Below are 27,483 nucleotides of genomic sequence, written 5' to 3'. Positions count from 1 at the left end.
AGAAAAAGAAAAACAATCCAATGCTGAGAAATTTCAGAGTAATTCCGAGCAATGACTCAGAATACCTATTCTGTTTCACAAACAGCCCACTAATTAAGCTCTCTTATGAGCACTGTTAACCAGTTTTTCCAGTGCAGAGAGGAAAAATCATTTATTAGAGACCGGAATACAAAATTTAATATTAACAACACAATCTGTATCTGCAATCTTTTAATCTGATCAACCCAAGCATAAATACAAGCTGTAAACTTACATCTAGGAAGGTTCATCTGTAGTTGCTAAATTTATGTAGATTACACAACATCTGGTGAGTCACAAAGGTGATACCAACATCATCCCATATAGACATTTGGAAATAAGTTTACCTATAAAAGTGCACCATCCATAGAAGAACAGACTACATTGAGCCTTGTTTTACAAATACAGCGTCCTGGCTAAGCTTTAATAAACATCAGCATTTTTTCAGTCTTCATTAACTATGAAAGAACAGGGACTACAGAGGTGCTTCAAATTTTTATAATATTTTAACATAACTTTTTTGTGGAAGTGAAAGGAAACATGCTAAAGCAGGGAAATGCTGCCATCTCATTGTCAACAGGTACTAAGTTAACTAGGTCTATCAGTGAAATATATGGCTAATTTCACTGGAAAGTCAACCACTTCTCATTAATTCCACCTCTAACATGCAGGTTACAAAGTGGTACTTTCAGCCAGTTTATTAAAAAACCTCTTCAAAGAAGAAACTCTAATAACAGGAGCAACAACAAATTTCCCATCTCATTCCCCTTGGACGTGGAATGATGGATTTGTTATCTTCACTGGGCTTTTCTGCAACATGTTTTCCCGCCAGTTACAGCCACCATTCTGATGCCGCAGGTACTACTTTTGGGTATTCAACTGAAGAGTATACCCAATAACCAGTACTGCAGACCCCAAGTTAAAAGCACCTGGCTGAAAAAGATGTGCCTTTCACAATGCTGACATAAAAAAAAAGTTAATCTATTTAAGTGATGTCTTCTTTTACTTCTTTTGGCTCCAATTCAGCAAGGTACTCACACAGAGTTATGATTCCAATCTATCAGGAAGCATAAAGGCAAACAGCCCATCTCTGAGGGAAACTCTATAAATAACGCTTCCAGTTGGTCCAATTCCTTTTAGAAAGAGAGCATGCAGGGATAGAAAAAAGTTTTAAAAAGGTATAAATATGGGAAAAAGCAACACATGGGCTACGTCTACACGTGCAGCCAACATTGAAATAGTCTATTTCGATGAATAACGTCTACACGTCCTCCAGGGCCGGCAACGTCGATGTTCAACTTCGACGTTGCTCAGCCCAACATCGAAATAGGCGCAGCGAGGGAACGTCTACACGTCAAAGTAGCACACATCGAAATAGGGATGCCAGGCACAGCTGCAGACAGGGTCACAGGGCGGACTCAACAGCCAGCCGCTCCCTTAAAGGGCCCCTCCCAGACACAGTTGCACTAAACAACACAAGATACACAGAGCTGACAACTGGTTGCAGACCCTGTGCCTGCAGCATAGATCCCCAGCTGCCGCAGAAGCAGCCAGAAGCCCTGGGCTAAGGGCTGCTGCCCACGGTGACCATAGAGCCCCACAGGGGCTGGAGAGAGAGCATCTCTCAACCCCCCAGCTGATGGCCGCCATGGAGGACCCAGCAATTTCGACGTTGCGGGACGCGGATCGTCTACACGGTCCCTACTTCGACGTTGAACATCGAAGTAGGGCGCTATTCCTATCTCCTCATGAGGTTAGCGACTTCGACGTCTTGCCGCCTAACGTCGAAGTTAACTTCGAAATAGCGCCTGACGCGTGTAGACGCGACGGGCGCTATTTCGAAGTTGGTGCCGCTACTTCGAAGTAGCGTGCACGTGTAGACGCAGCTATGGATGAATAAAAGTGTTAACAGGAAATAATTTTCCCCAGAGTAAACCCACTTCTTCCACTGTGCCAACAGGGACAGTCAGGTCAGCCAAAAGGTTCAGCAAATAATTCCCCGAAAAGGACTTGCCTTGCTTACAACCACAAGAGATGATCATTTCCAGCTGATGGCTCTTTCTACACGTGTGGAGATGACCACACATATACTTTTATATACTGGGGAAGTAGGTGGATCAGCCCTCTCACCTTAGGAGACTATGTCCCCTCCATGAACGTAACAACTGACCACTCCGATGCTGGCACTCGGCTTGCTTGGAGCATATGATGCAGTTCTTCAACTATCTCTTGTCACGGCAGCCTCAAGCTCTTCTATGCAAATGCTTACAATAGTGAGATTGCTAAGGACAACAGCTTGTATGGAACTTCCAGAGGGTCAAATGGGAGACCTAGGTGCATGTATTACAAAAAAAAAACAGCAAATGATCCCACTAAAGGCGAAGTCTGTTCAGCACTTGTTCAGCTCAAGGTGCCCTTGCCAAGGAGCAGGGGTGCCCAGGTCTGACTAAGTCAACAGTGTGAAATGCATCTCTCCGACCCTGTGATGATAGAGTCTGCTGGGTTGAAATGGATCCCGAGAGACTGGTACCTATGGCTAGAGAAACCAGGAAATGGTGGAGGCATAAAGACAGATTCAACGTGATGGAGCTAAGTGAGAGTACTAGACAATGGGGGTAAAGACTGTTGGTGAGAGAGAAAAATCCACGCTGATAACACAGATAGTGGCATCTGGGCAAAAGAGACACACTGGGGCATAAGGGTTAGAGAACTTCAGGGAACCAGATTGGCAAAGTAGCTGCAAAGTAGCCCAGAAGATGAAGCATCATCTCTGCCAGACAGGAAGGAGGGCGCCAGGACTTGAGACAGAATCCACTAGAGACTAAAGCCTGTTTGGAGATCAGAGCTCTGGCTACTCTGGCATCTGAAGGTGTAGCACAGCCAGAGAAGCAGGTGGGACTTCTCCTGAATGATTATGAAACCATGGGATGCCAGGTATTGCGGACCCCTGTCCCATGATCATTCTAGTAGGGGACCACAGAGCATCGGAATCGAGGTGTCAGTGAAATAGGGAAGCAGGTGCTTCCATCAGAACCACTAGGCGGTGATCAGAGAGGATGGAGCAGAGAAAGCTCCAAAGCATTGGGTGACTGGAGTCATCAAAATTAGGGATGACGGAGTTCAATTGAGCAATGGAAGTCACTCTTCTAAGAGCGAAGGAAATTGACCTCGGTGGTTAGAGATGTGCAGGGTTAGGATGTAGAGGTAAGAGACAGGGCAGAAGACCCTCCTCTTCATAAGTGTGTGAATAAGGAATCAAAAGGACTAAAATCTAATCCTCATTTATCTAGCAAAAGAGGGGGAAATGCTCTCTTATCCAGCAAGTCCTGAATTTCACAAGATGGGGCTTAGGCTTCTGAGGGTTCCCAGTGCCAACTTTTCCCCGTTTTGGAAGAAAGCATTTGGCCCTCCTGGGAAGATGCCAATGCAGTGAGAGTGGAATTGTCTCTTGCACAGGCATCGTAAAACGAACCTTAGTCAGATACTGAAAACTGGCTTCTCTCTGTAGGAGAAGTCTGAATTCGGGCCAGATTCATCAGGTCAATCTCAGAATAATGCTATCATCCTCAAAGGGGAGAAAATTCAAGGGTTACCAGGGAATCCACTCTGAAGAGACAGGTTATTTGCCAGCACTGGGGCTGCCAATAAATCTGTGGGCAGAGGGAGGAGGCTGTCAAGCAACAGATCCCAGCTCTGACCTGATAATTTGCCCTGAGACCCAGGCAGCAGCAAATTTAGTGGGGCTCCCCATGGCTGTAGAGAAAGTGTGTCAGCACTTCAAGGAGATATGTGGAGGAGAGGTGGCTGTGGTGCTGGCAGAAAGGGAAGCTGTGGGAAGTGGGAATATTTCAGTATCAGCTATGCTGTTTTTGCATTGCTGTTTGTGCAAGCTGCTTGGGATGATCAGCAGGGACAGAGGCAGAGTGCAGTTCAGCTGAGCCAGCTGCTGGGATGATTGGAGGATAGGAGGACTCTAGCATAGCATGCGGCAGCAAGGAGAGGATGAATGCTGAGCACAGTAGCCTCAGATCCTCAAAGGGTGGGAGATTGCTTGGCATGCTGTCTACTGCGGCTCCTCCCCCATAAAGTTGAGTCTCAGTTGGAAGCTGGGGGTTCCAAAAAAAACACCCTTCCCCCAAAAAAACCCTGCAGCTCTGCAGCTTATTTGGGAATCTTTTGAATCCTTTTCCTTCTCTCTGTTCTTGTCTCTTCATCCTCAGTTCTGGTTCTAGAAGGCAGAAAGAAGGAAGGCTTAGGAACAGGGAAAAAATAAGCATGGGAAGGCCCAGGCAATGAAATAAAAACACTGAGGAGATGACAGTAGACTGGGGTCATGATAGATGTTTTGCCTTCTTGATTCCTAATTGGTGGAGCCATATAATTCTGCATATTTTATTTGCAGAAGCGAAAAGAGGACCATAAAACACAGATTTATTTAATTCAGAAGATACAGCTGAAAACTCCTTAAACATAACATTATATGGAAAGCATGATTTCAGAAGCACGGGTCTGTGCTTAACTGCTGATGAACATTACTACTACCAAGCCTTCCTAATTAGAGATAATGGGCAGGGGGAGCTATTTACTCAAAATAAGCAGTTATAATGTAAAGAATAAGGTATAGAAGCATTGTAGGCACTTAAAACACTTCAAAACAACATCAGTTGAACCTGCTGAAGTTAATTAGGAAGGTCTTTCAGGGCACCATTGCCAGGCTTTCCTATCTCGTACTCATTTCCCCCAACCTCTCTTTCAAAGTTAAAGCCATGATATAGCTTTTATAGCTTTTCCTATAGTCAACAAATCAAAATTCTTTTGTTCGCCTGTGTAGAATATGCATAAGACTACTGCAGTGAGGCGATAAAGAAAATGACAGATGCAAATGTGACCAGTTTTCCTCTGCATTCAGAAAAGACATCAAGCCATGCTGAATGTTTTAGAAATTCAGCACTATGAAGCTGATTGCTATTTTTTCCCCTCAAAGCTAATGAATATACTTCAGATGCTTAATGTAAACATTTATTTAGATAATCAATATTTGGGGATTTTCTTGGATATGCAGCAGTGAGACTAGGTTTATCTATGCTCAAGGACAGAATGCACTTGGGAAAATACAGATATACAAAGGGAAATAAATAGAGCACCAAATTAAGAACATATCTGAAAGAAGGTTGTCAGTAACATTCACTATTGCACATTCAGCTGTTTAAAAATAATGCTGTTTTTACATATCCTAAATATGTCTCCACTATTAATATGTTAAATCTGTTATGTAGCATTTTGACACACTACTACAGAATTTCTGGCTTAGGAATTACTTCCAGAAACAAAAGGACAAAAAATAGAGCATATTTTGTACTCCACATGATACATATTACTCTGTAATAGTTTTCCTTTTTCAGTTCTACCAGATAATATTGTATAATGCAACCTAGTTTGTGTGTCATTCTGGCACTTCTGAGTTTTAGTTGTGCTTAGCATACACTCTTTCATTCACTGCATTTCAACTGCTGACATACAAGTACAAAACTAACAGAGAAATAGCCACTGCAACACAACTAACCTACCAGTCACCTCATCAAAAATGAGCTAATTCATTTAATTCTGGATTTGTTTCCGGATAAACTGACTCTGGCAGGGTAGTCATTCTGCTCTGCACAATAATAAGTTGTTCTGTTTCAACCAATAGTAATCAAGCCAGAGTCCTGTTTTTTCCAACAAAGCTACATACAGAAAAAATTAATGTCACATCTTCAAATGGAACTGTAATCTGGCTCATTTGGGAGGAACTAAATTTGACCTTTAAAAATTTGACCTTCTTTTTTTGGTTTTGAGATATTGTGACCTATGCTGAGTCACACTGGAACCTAACCACTGCCATACTGAATTGGATTAGTGGTCTGTCCAATTCAGTATCTCTCTCTAAACAGTGGCCAGATCAGATGCTTCAGAAAAGGGCGGGCAAAAAAAAAAACCCAAAACCTAAACCAAACCCACAACTTATGAAAATTGGATAACCTTAATTGATTTTCCTTCCTAAATCCTGTCAGTAGCTGACTTGCCATGAAGCATGAGCATCTGTAGCCTTTCTAAACAATTTTAAAAATCTTATCAACTATAATCCCTGTGTAATATAATTTCATCTTCCTCAAATAATTTAAAATAGGGAATATACTGCTGGAAATGGTAATCTCAAAATGGAAGAATTTTTTTAAAATATAACCACAGTTTTAGGAAACCTTAAAATAGTTTACATACAAATTAGGGTTTCAGTTGCTTAGGATCAGATAAATCAAACGGATTACGAAGCACAGTACTGAATTATCTGTATTTGGCTCATGCATCTCTTTTCTTTCAGGATTAAATCTCTGGGACAGTCTTTTTGCAAAGGGTTCTAGAGGAAATCTAAATAAAGGTCTGAAGGCTAAAAGTTCTACCCTTACATAACTTTCAGTTAATAAGTTACTCTTCAGGGAATTTTGAGCCAAAAAAAAAATTTCTGCATGTTTTGTCAAAACAATACAAAACATGCTAATTTCAATTACTTTGGTACTTTATTTCAAAATACCTGTCGGAAAGCATGTCTAACAATACAGATAACAAAAGAGATTCCCCGTCCCTGGAGAAATAAAGAAACCATATGACAACCCAGTTCCTTTTTCTGCTATGCTTTTGTTGGGTGCCTCCATCTGGGTATATTGCAGTTGCCAGGTGGGCACATCTTGGAGGAAATTCTGCTTCTCTGGTCTTTTAGTCAATTCTAGTGTTTCCACACTGCCTCTGTAGTATTACCATTACCGGGCATTGCTGCAGGGAAGAAAAGCGTACAATGGCGGACACCGCTGGAAGGGATATTTGCAGACTGCTCGTGGGGGTGCAGGGTCCCCCACAGCCCAGATACCTGCAAAACCCTCACCCACAATGTCAGCCACAGGTTACTGTCACACCAGACAAAGATGACCAGTACCTGCTGCTCAGGGAGGAGCAAAATTTAAAAGATCGTCTTCCCTCAGATCTTCTCGTGTCAGCCCCTTGTCCCTAGTCTGCCCTACTAGAAAGCAGTAGCCCCTCCCTATAGCTCCCCGCTGTTGCTCCTGCCTCTCCCCACAGGGTGCAGCTCAGCAGCTCCAGTCGTAGATGCACTTTTGACCAGGAGAGCCAGGCACCACAACGCCAATTCTGCAGGGAAAAATATAAGTCTGCACAGAACATTAATTCCACACAAATTCTGCATTGTGCACTGATGCAGAATTCCCTCAGGAGTAATAAGTATTCCAACTTCTGCCCTTGGCATTACACCCCAAATAAAGAGGAGCAGGAGGAAATACATCAGATTCAGATATCAATAATTGTACAATCTCTTTCCCCATCAATAAAAAGAAATTTCTTTTTTCCATGATAAGAATATTTTTACCCAAGTCTTCATCCTTCACCACAATACTCAAAGCTTCAGTATAAAAGTAAAGAATTTTTCCATGGATAAAACAAAGTTCTTGTTACCTCTTCCTAGCAATATTATTCTAAGTACAGGTAACAGGGTATCATTTTCTACTTGCAAGCACTCTATTACTTAAAAGATCTTTCATTCCATAACTTTAAACGCTATTTTTGGCACTGCTTTATCGCTTTACATTCTGGGGTGTGATTTTGTTTCAACTTTTTCAGAAACATTCTATTCGCAAGATGTACATTGTGACCATTTGCTGACCTACTCTACCATTCACCAAACCCTCCAATTAAGATACTTAAAGTTTGAACATTCTCTGCTGCAGGTGGGCAGGGTGAAACTGGAAGAAGAATGCTTCCTAGGAAATGACCTAGTAGAGTCTCTCCTTATTATCACTCGCTTGTTATAGCTCAGAAACTTCTCCCCTGGAGAAGAATCACCATTATGTAACACTTCTATATCTGGTTTTCCCCTTTTCTACTTCCCAGGCTCTGTGTTGCAATTTAACATTAGCTAATGGCTTCTGTTCCTGTGGCATCAGAACTCCTGATAAGACCCCAGTTATGGCTTCCAGAAGTGATTAGTGATTCTGGGTGCTCAAATTCTGAAGGTGCCCAAATTTCAGAAGGCATTGACCATTGCCTCTAAAAACCAAGCCCTATTAGGTCATCACCGGTTGCACAGTAAAAAAACAGAAGTAGTCAAAACAGTTAGTCCTTAAATAAAATCTAGCCCCTCATCCCACTTCAACAGCACATTCTGCCCCTCCCGTGTGTGCATGCAAATCACTAGCAAAACAGGTGGCGAGGAAAAAGAAATAGCCACAGCCACCTTGTAATCATCTCAATAGCACCAGACTCCTCTTCTCATGTGCTTAAAGGCTTTTTAATGCATGCTGGATCTTCAGGTTACTTATTTTAGGGCCTATGGAAAAGAATTAGAATACAGTAGCATTGCTTGCACCAAAGCTTACTCCTGAAACTTAAAATGACACTGTACACAACGTCACAACCACATGGCTTCCAGGTAACTCTGAGGCAATGTGATCAGTCTTTTACTTCCTTCCTCTCCCTGCACGTTGTGGACGGTGTGACAAAGAAAGAAGAGATTTTAAGGCCCATTACTCCCAGGTAGGGTAATAGTCAACATCTAGCCATGTGAAGATTAGAACCTACTTCAGTGCTTTCACTCAATGACTGGCACATTCTTTTTTCATTTTAATCCACCAGGTATCAGTGGTTGAGACTCTTCCTGAACTGACATCACACAGCAACACTAGTGAGATCTTTTATTTAGAGATATACCTATCTCATAGAACTGGAAGAGACCTTGAGAGGTCAACAAGTCCAAGTCCCCTGCACTCACAGCATGACCAAGCACTGCCCTGACAGATTTTTTTTTTAAATCTATTTGCCCTAGATCCCTAATGGCCCCCTGAAGGATTGAACTCACAACCCTGTGTTTAGCAGGCCAATGTTCCAACCACTGAGCTTCCCCTCCCCCCAGATCTCTACCTTTGGTGCATATTAATAACCTGACACCTGCTCACATGCAGGAATCTTTATGTTTCATTCTGAGTAGGGTGAAAATTCAAAAAAAAATATGGTGCTGGGGCAGGGTGTTTGTGGAAGATGAACTTCGCCCACTGTATTACCCCTGTTTGCACATCTGATTTGAAGACACAAACAAGGACAATTCAGACTTTGTCATCCGCTGCATGTTCTACATACAGCAATTCTATAATACATTACAAAGTAGAATGCCAATGTATCTGGACCATTATTTACCTAAACATAACCTACACCTTGAAAATCACTTCTGAAATTTCTCTTCTTCAACAACATACAAATTTATGAATACCAGAAATATAGTTTACAAAAGAGTCAAGCTGCTTCAGTACAAAATTCACCTTCAGCTTTGGCACTGAAGGGGTGTGGGAGAGGCCTATTGTGCATATATGGAAGATTTCAAAGAGGTGTTTCTTTTTTTTCTTAAATAACAAGCAAACGTCATTTGAGTCAGCAGTAATCAATCTGAGTTGCCTCAAATAAGTTTTTTCTTATGGATGCTACATAGACTAGAACTTTCCTCAAATAATGTTACTATTTGGACCTATACTGCTTAACACTGTCCCTTCAAAATCACCTTTCTAATACAGGGCCTGCTCCTGTTTCCATTATGTGAGCTTCATCACTGATTTCATTTGGAGATACCAAATAAAAATATGAACCTACAATTTAACCTAATTTTAAAGAACTGAATTCCAACATCATCCACAGCAGGGCTTTTCCTCTGAGCGACAATCTCCTTTCAGGTACTTCTCTTTTCCCCTTCTTTCTTTATCCTCGCAAAACTGAAGGCTCATGAATATGATATCAACCAGTTTCCATCATTTATTCTGGTGTGGTGCTGGTTTGGTACAGGCTTCTGACTATTCTGATGACAGATTTAGCTTCATTCTCTATTGTGCTATATATAATGTTTTTCTAGGTCATCATAATTTTGTCTTTCCATTTGGAATTCCTGTTATCACTTGTTATGGAAGTCATGTTGAGAGCATCTTTCTTTTGTGTCCTAAAAATAGGTTTATCATTGCCTTTTTTTCCCTGTGTTTGATACTTTAAGTTGGCGTGGTCCACTTAGACTCTCTGATGTTGCAATACACTTCTTCCAATAGATTCTGAAAATCTGCTGCTAGCATTTACTGTGGAATTAATAGATTTTATCAGTTCATCATCTTAATCAACAACCATGGGCTCAGTGCCCATTGGTGTCTGATGCCTCCCTCACTATTTCCTTCCATCTTTCCCAGTCCACTGTAGAGTGGCTTAGTTTCTGTAGACTAGATCTGCACCAATCTATTATATCATCTTCCCATTCTCTCCTATTAAAACTGTCCATTATGTCAAATACCAGGGTCTTGATTTTTTAATTCGTTGTTCCTTCTGCAGATACGCCTGAATAGCTGTAAGTTTTATTGTATAACCTTCTGCAGTAGGTTCTCTTTCGGCCGTATCTTTCTATATAGATCCTCATTGGTGACCTTTTGCATCCATCCTAGTCTCAGGATTTTTCTATAACAACTCCGCTTGAATGCCAATATCCTTCTCTTCGAATGATTCATTATTACCCAAGTCTTGCATCCATACAACATATTGCTGAATACATGCGTTTTTAAGATGCTCAGTTTTGTTCCTAAGCTAATTGCTTTGTTTTCCCAGATCTTATCCATCAACTTCAAACTCGTTCTTGGTTTCGCTATTCTGGTCACTATTTCCTTCTTACAGTCTACATCATACATTATGTTGCTCCCCAAATACGTGAACTTCTCTGTGTTCTCTTGTTCGATCCTGTCTACACTGATCTTCCTTCCTATTTCCTAATCTCCAAATAATATTGTTTCTGTTTTATCCATGTTCATAATCAGTCAGTTCTGCTTCCCTTTATCAATTGAAGCCGTGTATTTCCATGAGTCTTCTCTACAGAGGAGACAAATCACAATGCCTGTATTAAATATCTGTATTTTTGAATCACTGCAGATCATGCTATTTCCCCAGATCTTTTCAAGTTCATGAATGCAGTTTGCTGCTTTTGTTACTTGTTGCTTAACATCTAGCACTGGGTCACTACGATAGCACATCTTGATCACCAGAGATGTAAAATTACTTACTACTTCCAGTGTTTCACCATCTACCCGCAATGGCCGCTTTTGGAATGTTGACAGCTATACAGTTTGTCCTTCTTTCACTGATGAACGCACTAATTTGTTCTGCTCTTCTACCAAAAGCTGTGTCTCTTCTTCCAATAATAATGTGCTGAACAGAGCAGAACAATGTCATCCACAAAAACAAGGTAATCCAATTGCACTTTATCATTTGTCCATAATATTCCTTGGTTGCCTTCTGTGGTTATTTTCCCCATGGTGCAGTCAACGATCAGTGCCAACAACAGTAGAAACATAATACTCCCTTGCCCTAAACCCGTTGTCACTGTATATCATTGGCTGATGTTATCACTATCTCTGATCACACATTCAGCACCACATAGGTCTTTGATTATCCTTCTTATTTTTGCTGATATTCTGTAACTTGCCCTAATTTTCTACAGACCAAGTCTATGTACACTAGTCTCCAGGAAAGCTATACATTTTATTATGAGTTGTTTATCACTCCCACATTGTTCAATAACATTCATAACCAACAATATTGCCTACACAATCTGAATTCTCTAAATCCATCTTGTGTTTCTCTTTAAGTTGGCAATCTATTTCATATAATGCTGTTCCAAAATGTTTGTGCTATTTAGTTTCCTCACTTAAGTTCCTTCTTTTTCATTTTTGGAGAGCAGCTGATTAAACCTGAACAACTGGATTGTTGGACGAAATATGCTGTAGTTATGAAATCGTACAGCAGGGACCAGTTTCACTGTTAATTTAAAATGCTAGAATTAATTAGGTTGTGCAAATGAAGAATTTAATAAGCACACTTTATAACCACAAGTTTTGCTTTTATTAAACTCCCTGCCAAATGATAGCAAATATCTATGGTCTTTCTGTTTTTCCCTGTCTCATTTCTTTAAATTCTCTGCAACTAAAATACATTTTTCAGCTGAACCTCTACCCCATAATTAAAATGTATGCCTGAGTTATACCTCCACTTTCAAATCATTAGCATCTTTAAAAAAACTACTGTATATCCTGCCTGTTCAGAAAAGCTACCAAACAAAACTGAAGTTCACAATTTTGGTTTTGAATACGAAATTAAAGGCTGTCTTGGAACCTGTCATTCCTGTTCAATTGAGTTCAGTGTACTACCAAATTTGCATTTTTTTCAGCAATAAAGGTGTATGCTTGTTTAAACATGTGTCTTTCCAAAGCAAGTGGTATCAACATGAATTAGTTTTCTTAAACATTTTACGACTACTCTGGAAGACCTGCATGAAGACTGTGAAAAGATCATCACCAGTAACTGTTTAATCCCTATTAACATAATTGCATGACGGTCCTGAATATAAATTCTCTCAAGGGGATCCTGTAGGTGTCCAGCTTTGAACTCTATGAAAAAATGTTCTGGGAGTCTAATATCTTACTAAAGTCTGTGCATTTCCCTAACAAGATGGGGAAAACAGTGTTATTTGTCCACCTAAGGACTACGTCTACATTTAGGAAAAACTGCGAAACGGCCATGCTAATGGCCAAACTGGAGAACACTAATGAGGAGCTGAAATTAATATTCAGGACCTCATTAGCATGCTGCCAGCAGCAGCACTTCGAAAGTGCCGCTTTTTGCTCAGGCGGGACTCCTCTACATGAGGGTCCTTTTCGAAAGGACCCTGAAAACATCGAAATCCCCTTATTTCTATCAGCTGATAGTAATAAGGGGATTTCGATGTTTTCAGGGTCCTTTCGAAAAGAACCCGTGTAGACGAGCTGTGCATGAACAAAACATGCCGCGGCTGGCAGCATGCTAATGAAGCACTGTATAATCATTTCAGAGCCTCTTTTGTATTATTTAATTTGGCCATTAGCATGGCCATTTCAGAATTTTTCCTAAGTGTAGACACAGCTTAAATGTTCCCACCTCATATTTGCGAACTCACAATGTGATTTTGCCAATCTAACGATTTCAGAACAGATTTAAAATATGCCCTTTTATTTTTCTGAAGGCACTTATTTAAAAATTCCTTAAGCACAACTTCAATCCAGATTTTGGATTTGCTTTATTGCCAAGCTCAAGTTTACTTTCCCTTTATAATCAATGTTTTATTTTACCAGCAAGACGACAAAAGCAACTTATTGTAGATGGAGGTCAACCTCCTTCACAGAAACTGCTCCACTTTTTGTTAAAATGCCTCACTTATCAGTACCTACTTTCTATGGTACGCCTTGTGTATATTTTATGTTATTCACTGGCAACACAAAGTATCCACCACAAAAGATCTGCCACTGTTCATCACAAAAGATGGATTTTCTGAACAAAAAATATGCAAAAATCCACAAGCAGATTGAGCACAAACTATTTCCAAGTTTTGCTTAAGTCCACAAGTATGTCAAGAGAATTTACTGTGCACTGTAGTTAATTTATTCTACCGTACATGCTGGAAAAATTATGCTGCCTGATGTTAATAAGAAAATAAAGCAGATAATCATTGAAAAGGCAGTCATTCTGACAAATGCTCATGCCTACAAAGAATGCTCATGGAACAAACTTGAAAGACATTCCTGTCTTGAATTTTACTCATTCACATTTCACTACTAAATATACAAGCCAAGAGTCGATCAAACTTGCTAACTGGTCTACATTATGAGTGTGGTCTTATCTTTGTTTATGATCATCATGATGAAAATGACAACGTAGTGTGCTGGAGACCCTCTTGAGGGGACATGCTTGTCTAGTGCTGTGTACCACACACAGGCTACGTCTACACTACAGGGATCTTTTGAAAGAAGTTCTTCTGGAAAATCTCTTCTGAAAAACCTTCTTTGAAAAAGCACATCCACACACACAAAAGAGGACTGAAAGATCGATATGCTCTTTTGACAGAGAGCATCCACACAGCCCCTGCTCTTTCCATAGAATGGGCCAGGGACTGAAAAATCTGTCACCATGAAGACTGCTCTTTCGAAAAAAGGGCCCACAGAGCACATACACACACTTTTTTTTGAAAGACACTTTCAAAAGAAGGCACTTATCCTGATCCAGGAGCGGAAGAGGGTGTCCAGAAGAGCTGTGTTCTTTCAATTCTGGATTGCATTTTGTGTGTAGACGCTCTGCGTGTTCTTTTGAAAAAGGGACAGATTTTTCGAAAGAACTTGCTAGTGTAGTTGCAGCCACAGAGGCTAACACCCGTAATATAGACAGTCTGAGGAGTCTTGTTTCTTCTATTTAATGTTCTAATCCCTCCTACTCCCACACTGCAAGCTTAATGGGTCCATTACCATAAGTGAGCTGGGTACTTTTGAATACTTTACTTAGATCTAATTTTTGGAAAATTGGTTGCCCATAAAGCCTTTTACAAAGAATGATCCAATTTATACTGAAAGAAAATTTCTAGGGGCAGAACCACCCTGATCACATTCAAAGCTAATACAGGCATTTTCTTGCATCTTGTACAGGTTGAGCCTCTCATCTGGCACTCTCAGGACCTGACGGGTGCCAGACAAGAATTTGCCAAATGATGGAAGGCCAATGTTTTCTAGCACATTACCAAAACTTCCACTGTTTACTGGGCTCTTAGAAAACATTTAGGGGTAAATTATAGATAAATAACACCACAAAACACCGAGAGCCAGGACTGGTGGCTTTAAACAAACTTTATGGGACCACGGGAAATTTGGCCACACCCATGATAAGTGGTTGTCCAGCTAACTAAAATCATGATGGATTATGGAGTTTGCTGGACAAGAGTGTTCCAGATTAGTAAGGTTCAACCTGTACTAGTCACACAGAAACTTGGAGGCTGCATGAAATCAAGACAGAACAGTACATACATGAAATATAATAAAAAGACAACATCCAGGGTTCCCACCCTGCTGAAGAAATAACAGATGGCATTCTGTACCCAGCTAAACTCAGGATTGATTACATTTAAGGAAAAACCACTAATTTTGAGATGTCTAGAAAGCTAAAATATGTTGAAAGTTACTGAAAAACGATCTTTCATGATCAAAATCTAGACTGGAAGCACTAGACTCTAGTGGCACTTGGTTTAAAAGTTATACTTATTTGTGTACTTGCATGCAACACACTTGAAGTTACCTGTAATTTTAGTTCCTCAGATTATTTATCTTCCTTGATTGGAAAGAAAAAATTATAGTTTTGTAACTGATTGCGAGTCATGCTAGCAAACAGCTAGGAAAACATAGTACAGTATTAACTCACTGTTCTATATGTGCAGCTCTCCTCTTAAGAAACACTGCAATATTAATAAAGCACAAGCAAATCATTGCTCTTTTTTGATGCCTCTTCTCCCTTACACTCCTGAAGCTGTCTCTCAGTCAGGACATACAGAGGGAGATACATAGTTCTGCTATGTTCTCTTCTGACCAAATGTGCAAAGGAGAATACAGTAGAACCCCAAGATACGTGCGAGTATGTGTATTTTGGCTTAAAGCAGCTCAGGGTTTGGGGAGCTGTCGCTGTCACGCTAGTCAGTTTCCTGCTCCACCCAGTAACACGAAATTTGACTTATGTTGGGTTGCGTAAGAACGCAACCTCTGCGTAAGTTGGGGGTGTACTGTACTGAAGAACTGGTGTGAGAATTTCCCTGTTAAACCCAAGGTTGTGAGTTCAATCCTTGAGGGGTCCATTTAGGAAACTGGGGCAAATAGATTTAAAAAAATTATCAGGGTTGGTGCTTGGTCCTGCTGAGAGGGCAGGGCACTGGACTCAATGACCTCTCAAAGTCCCATCCAGTTCTATGAGATATGCATAAATGTACATTTTTGAGAATGGAATTTGCTCCAGGGCTACTGTAATTTATTATGTGCCTCAGTGTTAAATCTGAACTTTATTATATGTTAAAAAGGAAATTAAAGGAATCATTTCACACTGAAAAGCACTAAGTGGGTTGCACTGTCTTTGCAAGGGCTAAATAAGTGTTAGAGTAACACTATCTGTTTGTCTACATCCCTCATTCTCAAGACCATTATCTCTTCTCAAAAGGCACACACTGGTTTTACATCACATTCTCTACCTACAGGCCTCCATTAGTATGTTCTATTGGGGAAAAAAATGCTATTTTGGTACCCCTTCCTTTTCCAAGACTCTCAGTCCTGCTGCTATAGTTATGGAAACGTGCCCAGAGCCTCTGCAGTGTCTCAGGGGCAGCTCCCGCACTGATTTATTTAGAACATGTATAGGTATAGTACTTGGCTGCAGTATGCAATACAGCAGAAATGAAGTTCAGAAACCTGTAAATAGGATGAATATCATTCACACAGATCCTTGCATAAACAACACCAAGCTAGTAGCAGGGCATGAGGCAACATGAACTTCCAGTGTTGTACAGTGACTGCAACTCTATATATTTATGCTACACCATGAACTAGGATATTGGTGATACACCAAAGGGTGGAAACTGCAGCTGTTTCTCCTTGATAACAGGAGTATAAGGCTGCCTTCATAAGCAGCCATTAAAAACTGATGGTTCATTCCACTTCCTTCCCTATGGGTGGCAATTTTCTTTTCTCTGATATAGACATAGGCTATAATAAGAAGTTTATTTCTGAAATTCCTGGAGAGAAACCTATCAACAGATTTTACTCCCTGAGAAAAAGGGCCAAGACTGGATACAATATCATAGAACACAACTATAAACAAGACCCAGTAATAAACCACAGAAAAAGATTTAGAGTATTCTTTTTTAAGTTAGGGAAAAATAAATAAAAATGAAGGAGAACTGGCGAAAGGAATGGCACCAAATAGGCTGTGAAACACTAAAAAAGTCACCTTGAAGGTATGTTTCATACTTATAACCATATCCATTTTTCAGAAATCCTACTTGTTATTCTTTTTCTAGATATTTATGTGGCTTGGAACAGAACTGACTTCTCCTGCAGTTGGTATATATACGGTAGACAACACTGAGGACTGAAGGTTTATTGCCTGCATGAAGTTGACTTGGGTATTGGCAATACTTCCCATTATGGGAATATTCAGTAAAGGTAATTATTGTGGTATCCACTGTATGCACTTAGACACAACTCTACAAATCTATGAATATTTTAAAGACACCAAAGTTTTGTTGCCTACAGCATTATGTAAAACAGAAGTGTGTATCTAAGGCAATGTCAAAAATATTTAAGACCATACCTGTAATTTTGTCTCTCACAAGTTTGCAGGATTCTATTTCACCAATGCTCCCAAAGAGACTCCTGAATTCCTCCTGCGTCATATTCTGGGGTAAATAGTTGACTATAAGGTTGGTTTTGCTGTCATCTGTGGCAGCCCCTGTCTGCATGGGGGACGGACAGTTTCTACTGTTGCTGGAGGGTCCATTGGTCGTATTGGATGCAGGGCCATTCGACACCTGAGGCTCCATGGTGCTAATTATCTAAATAAAAATTAAAAAAAAAACTGCCTGAAGTTTCATATACAATTTCCATTTTAAAGATACTTACACACCAAAGGGTGGTTAAATTTCACAGCCAATTCAGACACTTAAAGAAAAAAAGGGCTTGATTCCTCAGTTATTGTTGTAAAGTAGGTCATGCTAGTCTTTTGCTTTGAGCGTACACTAAGAAGCAGTGGAAAAAAATGTTATTTTTGGTTAATGCAAAGCTAATTTCTGTTTTCATCACACAGCCATGTTCATAAAAGTATTCTAAGCATGAATTTAATTACAATTTAAGGTAATAATCATGATTAAAATTACTGTTCCATTAAAGCAAAAGAGGTAAATATAGAGGTCTATACTGAAAAGGTAAAATATATTGCCTATTTAATCACTGTATCACAAAGTGCAATGACACCAAATTAAATGGGAGCATTTAATCTGTGAACAGGATCACCTTCATATAATGACACACTGATACCACAAGACACACCATTAACTGGCTCCAATGATTACTTGTATTCTGTAGTTGAATATTTCACAAATGGACAAACTCCTCTTCAGAGCATGAAACACTGAACCTTCGAACTTCCTGGATGAGAGTATCCTAGAGTCTGCTATAACTGCAAAGGGGCTTTTGGAATCCATCAGAGTTTTAAAATGGCTCACAAGACAGGAATACAGATAAAAATCAAAAACTTCTCCATCTTGAACTTTAAAGCTGCAAGTTAAAAAGAAAAAAAAAGAACCCACTTCAAATAGTCTTTTCTGTTATGAAATCAGAGTTCAGTATTGCAAACACTCATGCAACTGAGCTGTCAATGGAACAAACTAATGTAATGGTACATACGTGTGTGTGTGTATTTGCAGGATCAAGAGCTTTTGATGTGGAAGCTCTGTTAACTTTAACTCCAGCCTTCAGTATAATTGTACCAGTGTAATACCTGGTACGGATGAAGAAATCCAGCATCTGCACTGGTCGACACTACCTTAAATGGGGTAAATAGCGCGAACAGTGGCTCTATCTACTCAAAGGGTTGCACTGGTGCAGCTAAGCAGATGGTTGCAATAATGGAAAATCCCTGGTGTAGGCAAAGTCTCCGTTTACGAAAGACAGCAGCAGATATTCAGTCATACAAAGTAGTATGAAGCAGGGAAGTCTCCAACTAACACAGTACAAGGACATTTAGAGATAAAGGAAAAATTAAAGGAAGACTTAGAGTACTGAGATACCATACAGTTTGAACCCTATGTTGATCTGATCCTGTAATTACAATAATTATCTAAGACTTAATTTTGCTTTACTTTCAGTAAAGTACATATTGTGACAAGGCAAGTTTAATAACTCCCTACAAAACTTTGGAGGGGGGGAAATATATTCTTAACTAGACTGATGCCAGGCAGATTAATGCTTTCTACTTGATTTAAAGTAAGGAAGTACTAGAAATAAACACACCAGAATGATGGTGAATTCATGTGGTTCAGTATTGCTTCTGGCACCTTACCTATGAAATATTCCCCTTTGTTCATAATTGAACTTGGACAAATTTGAATGGCTATTTTTAAATTACTTAGCACAGCAAACAACACCTATTCTGGTTAACAGTTTTCAATGAAGGAAGACCTTTCAGTATGGCTAACAAAAAGGCATGGCAAATACATGAAATAGAACTTTTTGCAAAGTAAAAATCAGTGTGTAGATAGGTGATGGCTTCTTAACAATGGTAACTTTTTAAAAACATGAACAGATTCCAATCAGGAATGCCACTGCCAAGTCATGTGACGGAAAGGCACCTTCAGATTAGTGGTTCCCAACCTTTTCAGTAAGAGGGCACACTTCAATGTGACAAACAATTCTGGAGCACACCCACTTTTTTCAGCTGACTCAATTACTCATAAAGTCACATCTACTTACATTTACTGTGGCTGCAGTCTTACTAGAGAGGTTTGCAACATAGTGGTGCATACAACAAGCTAAACAAGGATCAAATACATCAACGTTTCAAATCCACCACAGAACACATCCTCTTAGATAGTGAGCACATACACATTCTCAAAATCTGCTCAACACCATGCTAGGGATGTTGAATAAATCAGTAAGCGCTGAAAAGTTCAGCAGCTAGTCAATTACTCCTAGATGAGTGAGGTGGCTCCAGAAAGCAGGCTCCCCTCCTGGCCAGCCTGCTGGAGCTGGGATGTGGCATATAAACCATGTCCTAGTTCCCACCGGTTCCCACCCTCCCTCCATCCCCCTGCCACAGCAGGGAGTGGGGGCTGGCTCCCTGCCAGCACGTTCAGGCTGGGAAGCAGCATTTCAACAGAACAGACTTCTGTGGGGTCAGCACTTCCCCTCATGGTATCTGTGCAAAGAGCCAACATTGGGGGGTGGGAGGAATCTGAGGAACTCCACACCAACTGGGACTCAGGCAGTACTGCTGCTTGAGCCCCAGCTGGTATAGGTTGCTAATACCGCTCGTCGATGGCTCTGCAAAGAGACACAGTTAGGAGAAATTCATGAATTTCATGGGACCGTTCTCACAGCACACCAGCACATCCTGGGACACTGGTTGAAAACCACTGCTTCAGATAACTGCACCAAGCCATTCTCACATCTTGTTCTGAGATGAAACAAATACGTTCCCTACTTCAATCTAGATCACTGGTTCTCAAACTGTGGGCTGGCATCCTATTTCAGTGGGGTTTCCAGGGCAGGCATTAGACATGCTGGGACCCAAGAATGAAGTGGAAACCCAAGTTCCACTGCCCAGGGCCATAGCAGAAGTCTGGGGGCTTCAGTCCTAAGGGGCAGGACTCAGATTACAAGTCCCCTGCCTGTGGCTGAAGCCCTGGGGCTTTGGACTCCTGTTCCAGGGAAGCTGGTCTTGAGCAGGCTCAGGTTTCAGACCCCCTTCCTGAGGACATCTATTAATTTCCCTTGTCACAAGGGGGTCACAGTGCAATGAAGTTTGAAAACCTCTGATCCAGATGATGTCTATTTCAGATACAAATTCACTTATACACGCTATTAAAGGATTTAGAGCAAAAAAAAAAAAATGGTACGCCCTTCGAATTCTGTACCTCCCTAGCCTCAAATCCAATACTTACTTCAGTCTCAGTAAGCTTTGCTGGTACTCTATTGTGGATGTGGTTCTCCCTTGCTCTAGTGAACAAATGTATTCTGGGAGTTACAGGTGAACTGAGCCTAATTTTTAATTATATGTTGTATCCACACAACTGCATGAAATTCATTTAACACAATGAAATTTTAGTCCGTATTTTCTACTGGAACTTTCTACTGCACTGGTGAGTAAACTCAACTCCAACTCAGGCCTATGAGAGATGAAGGAGCTCTTCAAGATTAAGTCCAATGTTAGCACTTTAACTCCATTTTAAAGATCCATAAATATTAAACACTATCACCCTCTTTTGATAAAATGTAACTATTTTATACACTCATTTTTGTGAACTTCTATCATTTCTGCACTTTCTGGTTAACTGGTTAATTTCTACTGTGCATTTTGATAGTGATTATAATAGATTTGTACAGTTAAATATGTTTTGCAGAAACAAAAGATTCCAAACCCAGTGTTTTATCTAATTCAAAACTAAAAATTAATCAGGTAAGTTTAGAATGTTCTGAACAGGTTTTAACTATTAAGTGTTAACTAAAACTCTTTATGGACATATAAAACACCACAATAAATATAATTAAAAGTAAGCTGAAATGTCATAAAATGTTTTAAGGCTTGATCCTTCACTAGTGAAGTTAATGGGAATACTATCATTGACTTCAATGAGAACAGGATCATGCTCTCAAAGCTGTGATAAATAAAGGCTGACATTCTATTATTAGTAACAGAAACAGGAGTCATGCTAGTTGATCTTGTTAAACATTTACACATTGAGCTTTCATTTTAAAATCCTCAAAACATGATAAAATATAATGCTTGATATTCTAGTGGCTACAAATGTTGCACAAAGTAGTTTTTTCCAAGTTTATCTTCAACACCAAGCAAAGTGTATAGCTGACTCTCAAGATTTTAACTGTTACCAAACACACAAAAGTTACAAAATATGGTAATTATAAAGTCTAAGATTGAGCAAATAATATTTTCTCAGCATTCACGACTGTGCCATTGTAGACCCTGATCCCCTTTTCATTTATGCTATGTCTAGATTACAGGGATTTGTCGACAGAAGTTCTTATCGGAAGATTTCTTCCAACAAAACTTCTGGCGACACATCATGGCCAAACTGCCAAGCGGATGGACAGAGTGTGTCTGGACTGCCTGGCCACTATATTGGCAAAACAGCCAACCAGAAGGACAGGGGACTGGGCTACCCAGTGTCATGGCAGCCTTGTCTGTCGACAGAAGGCCCCTGAGAACGTGGCTTTTTGTCAACAGATCTGTGTTGATAGTGGTGTTATTCCTTGTGCGGAGTGGGGTACAGCTGTTGACAAAAGTGCTGTGTTCTGTTTACTTACAGTCGAAAGAATGCCTGGGGAATCTGGATGCTCTGCAGGTTTCATTGGCAAAAAGGCCGTTTTGCTGACAAAACCCTCTAGTGTACAGATAGCGCTGAACCAAAGTAAGGCTATCTTCAAAGAAATGTCTCTTCATTTTCATCAACGTAAAAGAAAATCAGGCCCAAGATTTGATTTCTACTGAATTACCGTGATGCGAGTTTCTAAAAGTAACTCCCTTCTCATTCTCCCCATGAGAGAGCAAGGGTGGGGGGGAGGGAAGGAAAGAGAAGGGAAGAACTGATTAGAACTCAAAAATGTTACGAGAAAAATTCATAACAAACATCTGTGACACACTGATTTTTCACTAAATTATTTAAATCTTTTTCCTGTGTAGAAGAGATTTCTGAGGACTTGTGTATAAAAGCAGTTATGAATCAGAGAAAGCACTCCAAGTTCTTATAAGTGTGAAGGGATAATGTTTACTTAAGCAATATTGTCTGACAAACCATTTTAAAAAAATTTAATTATGTTTGACAACAAAAATAAAAGTCCTAATACTCCTTTTCAAACATCCCCCACTTTGCACTTCTAAACTCAGACATACTGTGGGTTAGCTCTGTGCGTTACAAGCCAGCTGTAATAGCTTACTATTTCCTCAATGTCAGAACGTTGGACTTATTCTGCATTATTGAAGAATAAATACATTATTTTAAAAAAGGCTCTTCATCAATCCTCTTATTTCTTCTTTCTACCCTCACTGAAAAAGATATGTTATTATTCACCAATCAACACTCTATAAAAGAGTCTCCAATAATTTCCTGGACACACACTTTGCTTTCACCATGTTTGATGAATTACTATAAAGGTCCTTCGTTATTATATTTACCAATGTTATCTCTTACGAGGGGAGAAACAGCTTATTTCCACAAACGTCCTGAAGAGAGAACCATAGGTTCATTTTGTCAGATCAAAAGGTCTAGTCATTATTGACAAAATCAAGGCAAAAATACAAGTCACTTAACTTCAAAGTTACCCCTCCCTACATACATAGTTTTTTTAGTTTAGTTACCCCTCCCTACATATATAGTTTTACATAGTTATATTTGAAACTTAAACCATTGATCTCTAATTCAACACTTCTGATGTTTTTGTAGAATAATTTATTTAAGTGCAGTATGGGCAAATATTACTTCTCTTAAAATTTTACATAATATTTACATACCTGCAAATGCACATATTAAAAATTTTTAAAGGAACTGGCAGTCTGAAAAATCTCTAACATTATTCTTCATAAACAGATTAACAAATATGTGCCTAAAAAAATATCTCACCACGAAGGTGACTTTTATAAAGCTATTGGTTACAGTCCAAGATGAAGTGCCCTTCAAAATAGATATATCCTGGTTATTGTTGTTTTGTTTTCTTTTTCAGCCATGAAATGACCCTGTATCCTTGGTCTGTAAACTATTTAACCAAAGCACTTTGTATTGTAGTCTTCTGGTATAGAAAACAAACTAACAATGTCCATTAGCTCAGATAAAAGGTAAATTATAGATTCCGTATGTACTTATAATTTAGAAGCCAAGGTTAATTTGAATATTATCTACATAAATACAAGCAAAAGTTAATTTGATTTATACTAATCTTTCGTGTGACCAAAACAGAATTTCAAGTTTGATTTTTATTTTATGTCTATCAATCTATTTCCAATAAAGGCAAGCTTCGTCCTCAATTCAGGATGTGTTTCATCAGACCCTCTCCCCCTGCCAATTTCTAATATTATTTTTTGGTGTATTACTTTTCTCACTATGGAAATATATCAGCAAACTACAGGGTATTTTAATTTGACAGGTTGAACAAAGAAATACTTTGTTGTTCAGAAAGACCGCATAAGCTCTGCCAGTGTTTCGCAAAGCACAGCTAATCACAAAGCATGGTATAAAAAACCCCAAAGAATGTCAACAAAAATCCACCTCAGTAGAGCTTATATACTAAATAATATTCAAGAAATTGTTCTTATGAATCTTCATATAAATATTTCTAATGAATACAGTGGATTTAATCTTAGTTTCAACAATAATGCAGAGAATACCTGCATGTAGAACGTAAATAAAACTATTATAAATGCTTAAACAAGGTACTGGTAACTGACACTAATTTTTGGTTGTTGATATAGTAAATACGTTGAATTCATCCACTGTTACAAAGAACAGTTAATGAATCACTTAGAAAGCTACCCACAAACCCTTTAAGACAGGCTTATCTTCCTACTGTGTGCATAAAAAATAGCCAATGGCTCAGAAAATGTAAATACACATTTATATTTATAAATTTGTTCTCTGTAGTTTCAGAAAAAGTCCATGGGCTGAAGTGAGAAGAGTGTTGCATAAACACACTGAAAACTAGTGTAATAAACCATTTTCTTAAAAACCCACTCTTATCTGAAATACGTGTCCCCACACAATTTTATAGGTAACACTCTGGGAATTAGCTGTATACAGTAAAAGAGACAATAAAAACTAGAGTTAATAAAACCTGTTTATAAAAGTCAAGGGCCATGTTATGCAAAGAATTCACAGACTGTTTCTCACAAAGCAAAATCTGGGGGAAAAATGCTAAAAACTATGGTAAGTACAGAGTTCATATGGACAGATTATTTCTAGCACTCAGAAGTCAAAAATATTATCAATACATAATAAATTGTTCACAGCACCTAAATGCCAGGAAGAATGATCCTGGTAAATTGTGCCTCATGAAGAATTTATAAGGTCTAATTTTATATTATTTCTAAGTGTTCATTAATGAACAATCTCAGAACACTCACCCATAAAAGAGAATTTAGATAAATAATGCAAAACTCTTAGATAAAATAAGAGAGCACTTTAATTAGCATTGAAAGTTGTTTGCTTTACATGTGAAAACAAATGGTGCTATGGTGGAGGTCCCTTTGCCATATTTACATAAAATGTTAGTAGATGTTCAAAAGGAAGTCTCAGAGGGGTAACCATGTTAGTCTGTAGCATCACAAACAACAGGCACTCCTATAGCACCTTCAAGACTAAGAAATGTATTAGGTCATAAGTTTTCACAGGTGAGACCCATTTTCTCAGATTTGGCATAGGACTACATCAATGTGAACACAGCATCTTTTTTATTTACTCTAGCATCATCTAACATGGGGCAGTTAGAGTGTAACCCTTTACTGCACTCTGCAAATCACAACCCCATAATCCATACTCTAGTGTCATGTAGAAAAGTTCTTAGGGAAAAACATTTTTTTTTAAAATTCATGGTATACCAATAGTGTTAACAGCACAGATTTCTGCACAGTACAAACCAGGATCCTTCAGGGAATTTTCCCCAGGTGCAAGAACCCAACTGGGTTTAGCTGCTGTCAGGAGTCAAGTCTTCTGTCCTAAACCAAACACATATGTTCTTACCCTTACAGGAGTATCCCCACTGAAGCCAAAGGGTCTACTCAGAAATGTACAGTTAAGCATGCACAAATATGAGCATCATCAGGGCCAAAGGCACCTTACATACATGCTCAACTACACTGCACTAGGTAGCTCCATGTATTCGATTGAGACTATGCATGGTAATAAAAGCAAGCAGGTGCATTAAGCATCTGCAGGAATGAGGCCTTAGACTGTAAGCTCTTCTGGGCCAAGGCTGTGTCTGCCTAAGTCTTTGCACAGCATATCACACAAAATCCTTCAGGCATGACCAGCACTGGAAAGTATTTGTTTTTTTCTAAAGCACAAACTGTTGAATGTCAGAATTAAAGGCCAACTACTATCCCTTGGATGTAGATACACACTTCGCTCACAAGAAGTCTTAAGAGAAGCAAGAAAACATCTCTGTGGATCTTGAACACACATTTTCCTCTCCATAACACAAATGTCAAATTTCACTGTCAATTACCTTTTTACTAAAGCTTATATACTGCACAACAAGACTTGCTATTGTATACTTAATAAATACATCATGAACATGAAATAAAAGAGGAAAACTAAGCTTCAGAGCAATTCTGCCTCAAGGAATATCCAATACCCCAGAAATGAATAATTATCTAAGTCTCTGTATTTTGACAGACCCTCCCCCACAATTTTTACATGCTTTATCTTTCTCCTCCTCCTGTAAAAGATGTATTTAATGTTTTACATACTCATGTAGCTCAAAGGATTTGTATGGAAAAGAAAATGCATTAAATTGGAAGTTATTCCCACTGTTTAATTTCATGACAAAACCTTAATGTCATGGTAAAAGTTTGCTTTCAGAATACCATGCTGTAGTTTTAAAAGTGTTCAAATATTCTGAGCAAGTTCAAAATTACTGAGTGCCACAGATTTACAAGTCATGCTAACTGAAAATCAAATTCACAGATTTTAGAAGACAAAGCTTCATTCTAATTTTCTTCTTTCTAAACAGCTAAACTTGTTTAGGACACAAATGGCTGTAATATTAAAATGATATGTAGATTTTTTTTTGGTTTATTTTTACATTCCCATAATTTGTGGTGCACCTACCAGTGCAAAGAAAGTAAAATTTATTAGTAACACTATTTGCATTACCACAGAACACAAGGATCTGAGATCAGAGCCTTCTTGTACTAAGCTCTACACAGCAAGAAACTATATTGCCCTTAACATACAAGTAGTGTATGAGTGAAATTTAAAAAAAAAAAACTTCCTCCCATTTTGGAGAAGGGGAAACCAAAGCAGAAAGGAATTATTAAATAACTTGTCCAAGGTCATATATAGATCCTGTGTCAGAGGTGAGAACTGAATCCAGATTTCCCTAGTTTCAGTCCAGCGTCTTATATCACATGAGCATACCTCCTCCCAACTCTTTTCCAGCAATGTAACCAATGAGCCATCAAAACAGTGACCTTTAACTCTGAAAACATGACGTATTCTGACCAATAGATTTCATTCAGTCTAGCTTCTAAAGGACTCTGGAGTCTACAAGTATTCTGTCTCTTTAAAGAGGATGGAAAGAAAAACTAAGAATATGATAACTACCTTGTCATTGGTCAACGTATTATGCAGCAATTCTGGTCTGGATATGGTCTGAAGAAGTGGGTCTGTCCCACGAAAGCTCACCTAATAAACTATTTTGCTAGTCTTTAAAGTGCTACTTGCTGCTTTTTGTTTTGATAGTCAAAGAAGCCGTTTCACATATCCTCTGACTATGTACAGTAGACGAAACAGACGCATTCTACATTCCCTATGGCGTCTACCTTGCTCCACAGAAGTTTTGGGGATGGCCAAGAATCACAAGACCCTGCACCTGGTATACAATTCCTTTGTAGTCAGAACCCCCAGGTGTTATCAGGAGACCAACTGCCAGAGAAGAGTTAATATTATATCAGTTTTCCAGCCATGTGCATGCTATGTCATCTCTGCAGCGATTTGTGAAGACATGCAGAAACCTACTGTTAAATTATAGCCTTGCCTATGATAGAGAACAAACCTGTTTTCTTCCAACTGCTGCT

General features: G+C 39.2%; 1 protein-coding gene across 7 annotated transcripts in view; it reads right to left on the bottom strand.

Annotated features, from left to right (window-relative positions):
• The window catches only part of ELAVL4 (ELAV like RNA binding protein 4), a 78,426-nt gene that overhangs the window by 34,388 nt on the left and 16,555 nt on the right, over window positions 1-27,483 (bottom strand). For 4 of the 7 annotated variants that reach the window (XM_075002350.1, XM_075002347.1, XM_075002348.1 and 1 more), the window contains exon 1: window positions 17,278-17,512. In XM_075002350.1, the coding sequence (XP_074858451.1) occupies window positions 17,278-17,506 (229 nt within the window). In that variant the 5' untranslated portion in view covers window positions 17,507-17,512. Of the gene's footprint in view, window positions 1-17,277; window positions 17,519-27,483 lie in introns of those variants that run through there. The other 3 variants (XM_075002345.1, XM_075002346.1, XM_075002349.1) reach the window with 1 other exon arrangement.

The sequence above is a fragment of the Carettochelys insculpta genome, chromosome 9 (genome assembly GCF_033958435.1).
Source record: "Carettochelys insculpta isolate YL-2023 chromosome 9, ASM3395843v1, whole genome shotgun sequence".
In the NCBI taxonomy this organism is placed as follows: domain Eukaryota; kingdom Metazoa; phylum Chordata; order Testudines; family Carettochelyidae; genus Carettochelys; species Carettochelys insculpta.
The sequence above is the reverse complement of the archived record's forward strand: the minus strand, read 5'-3'. Positions and strand labels throughout refer to the sequence as shown.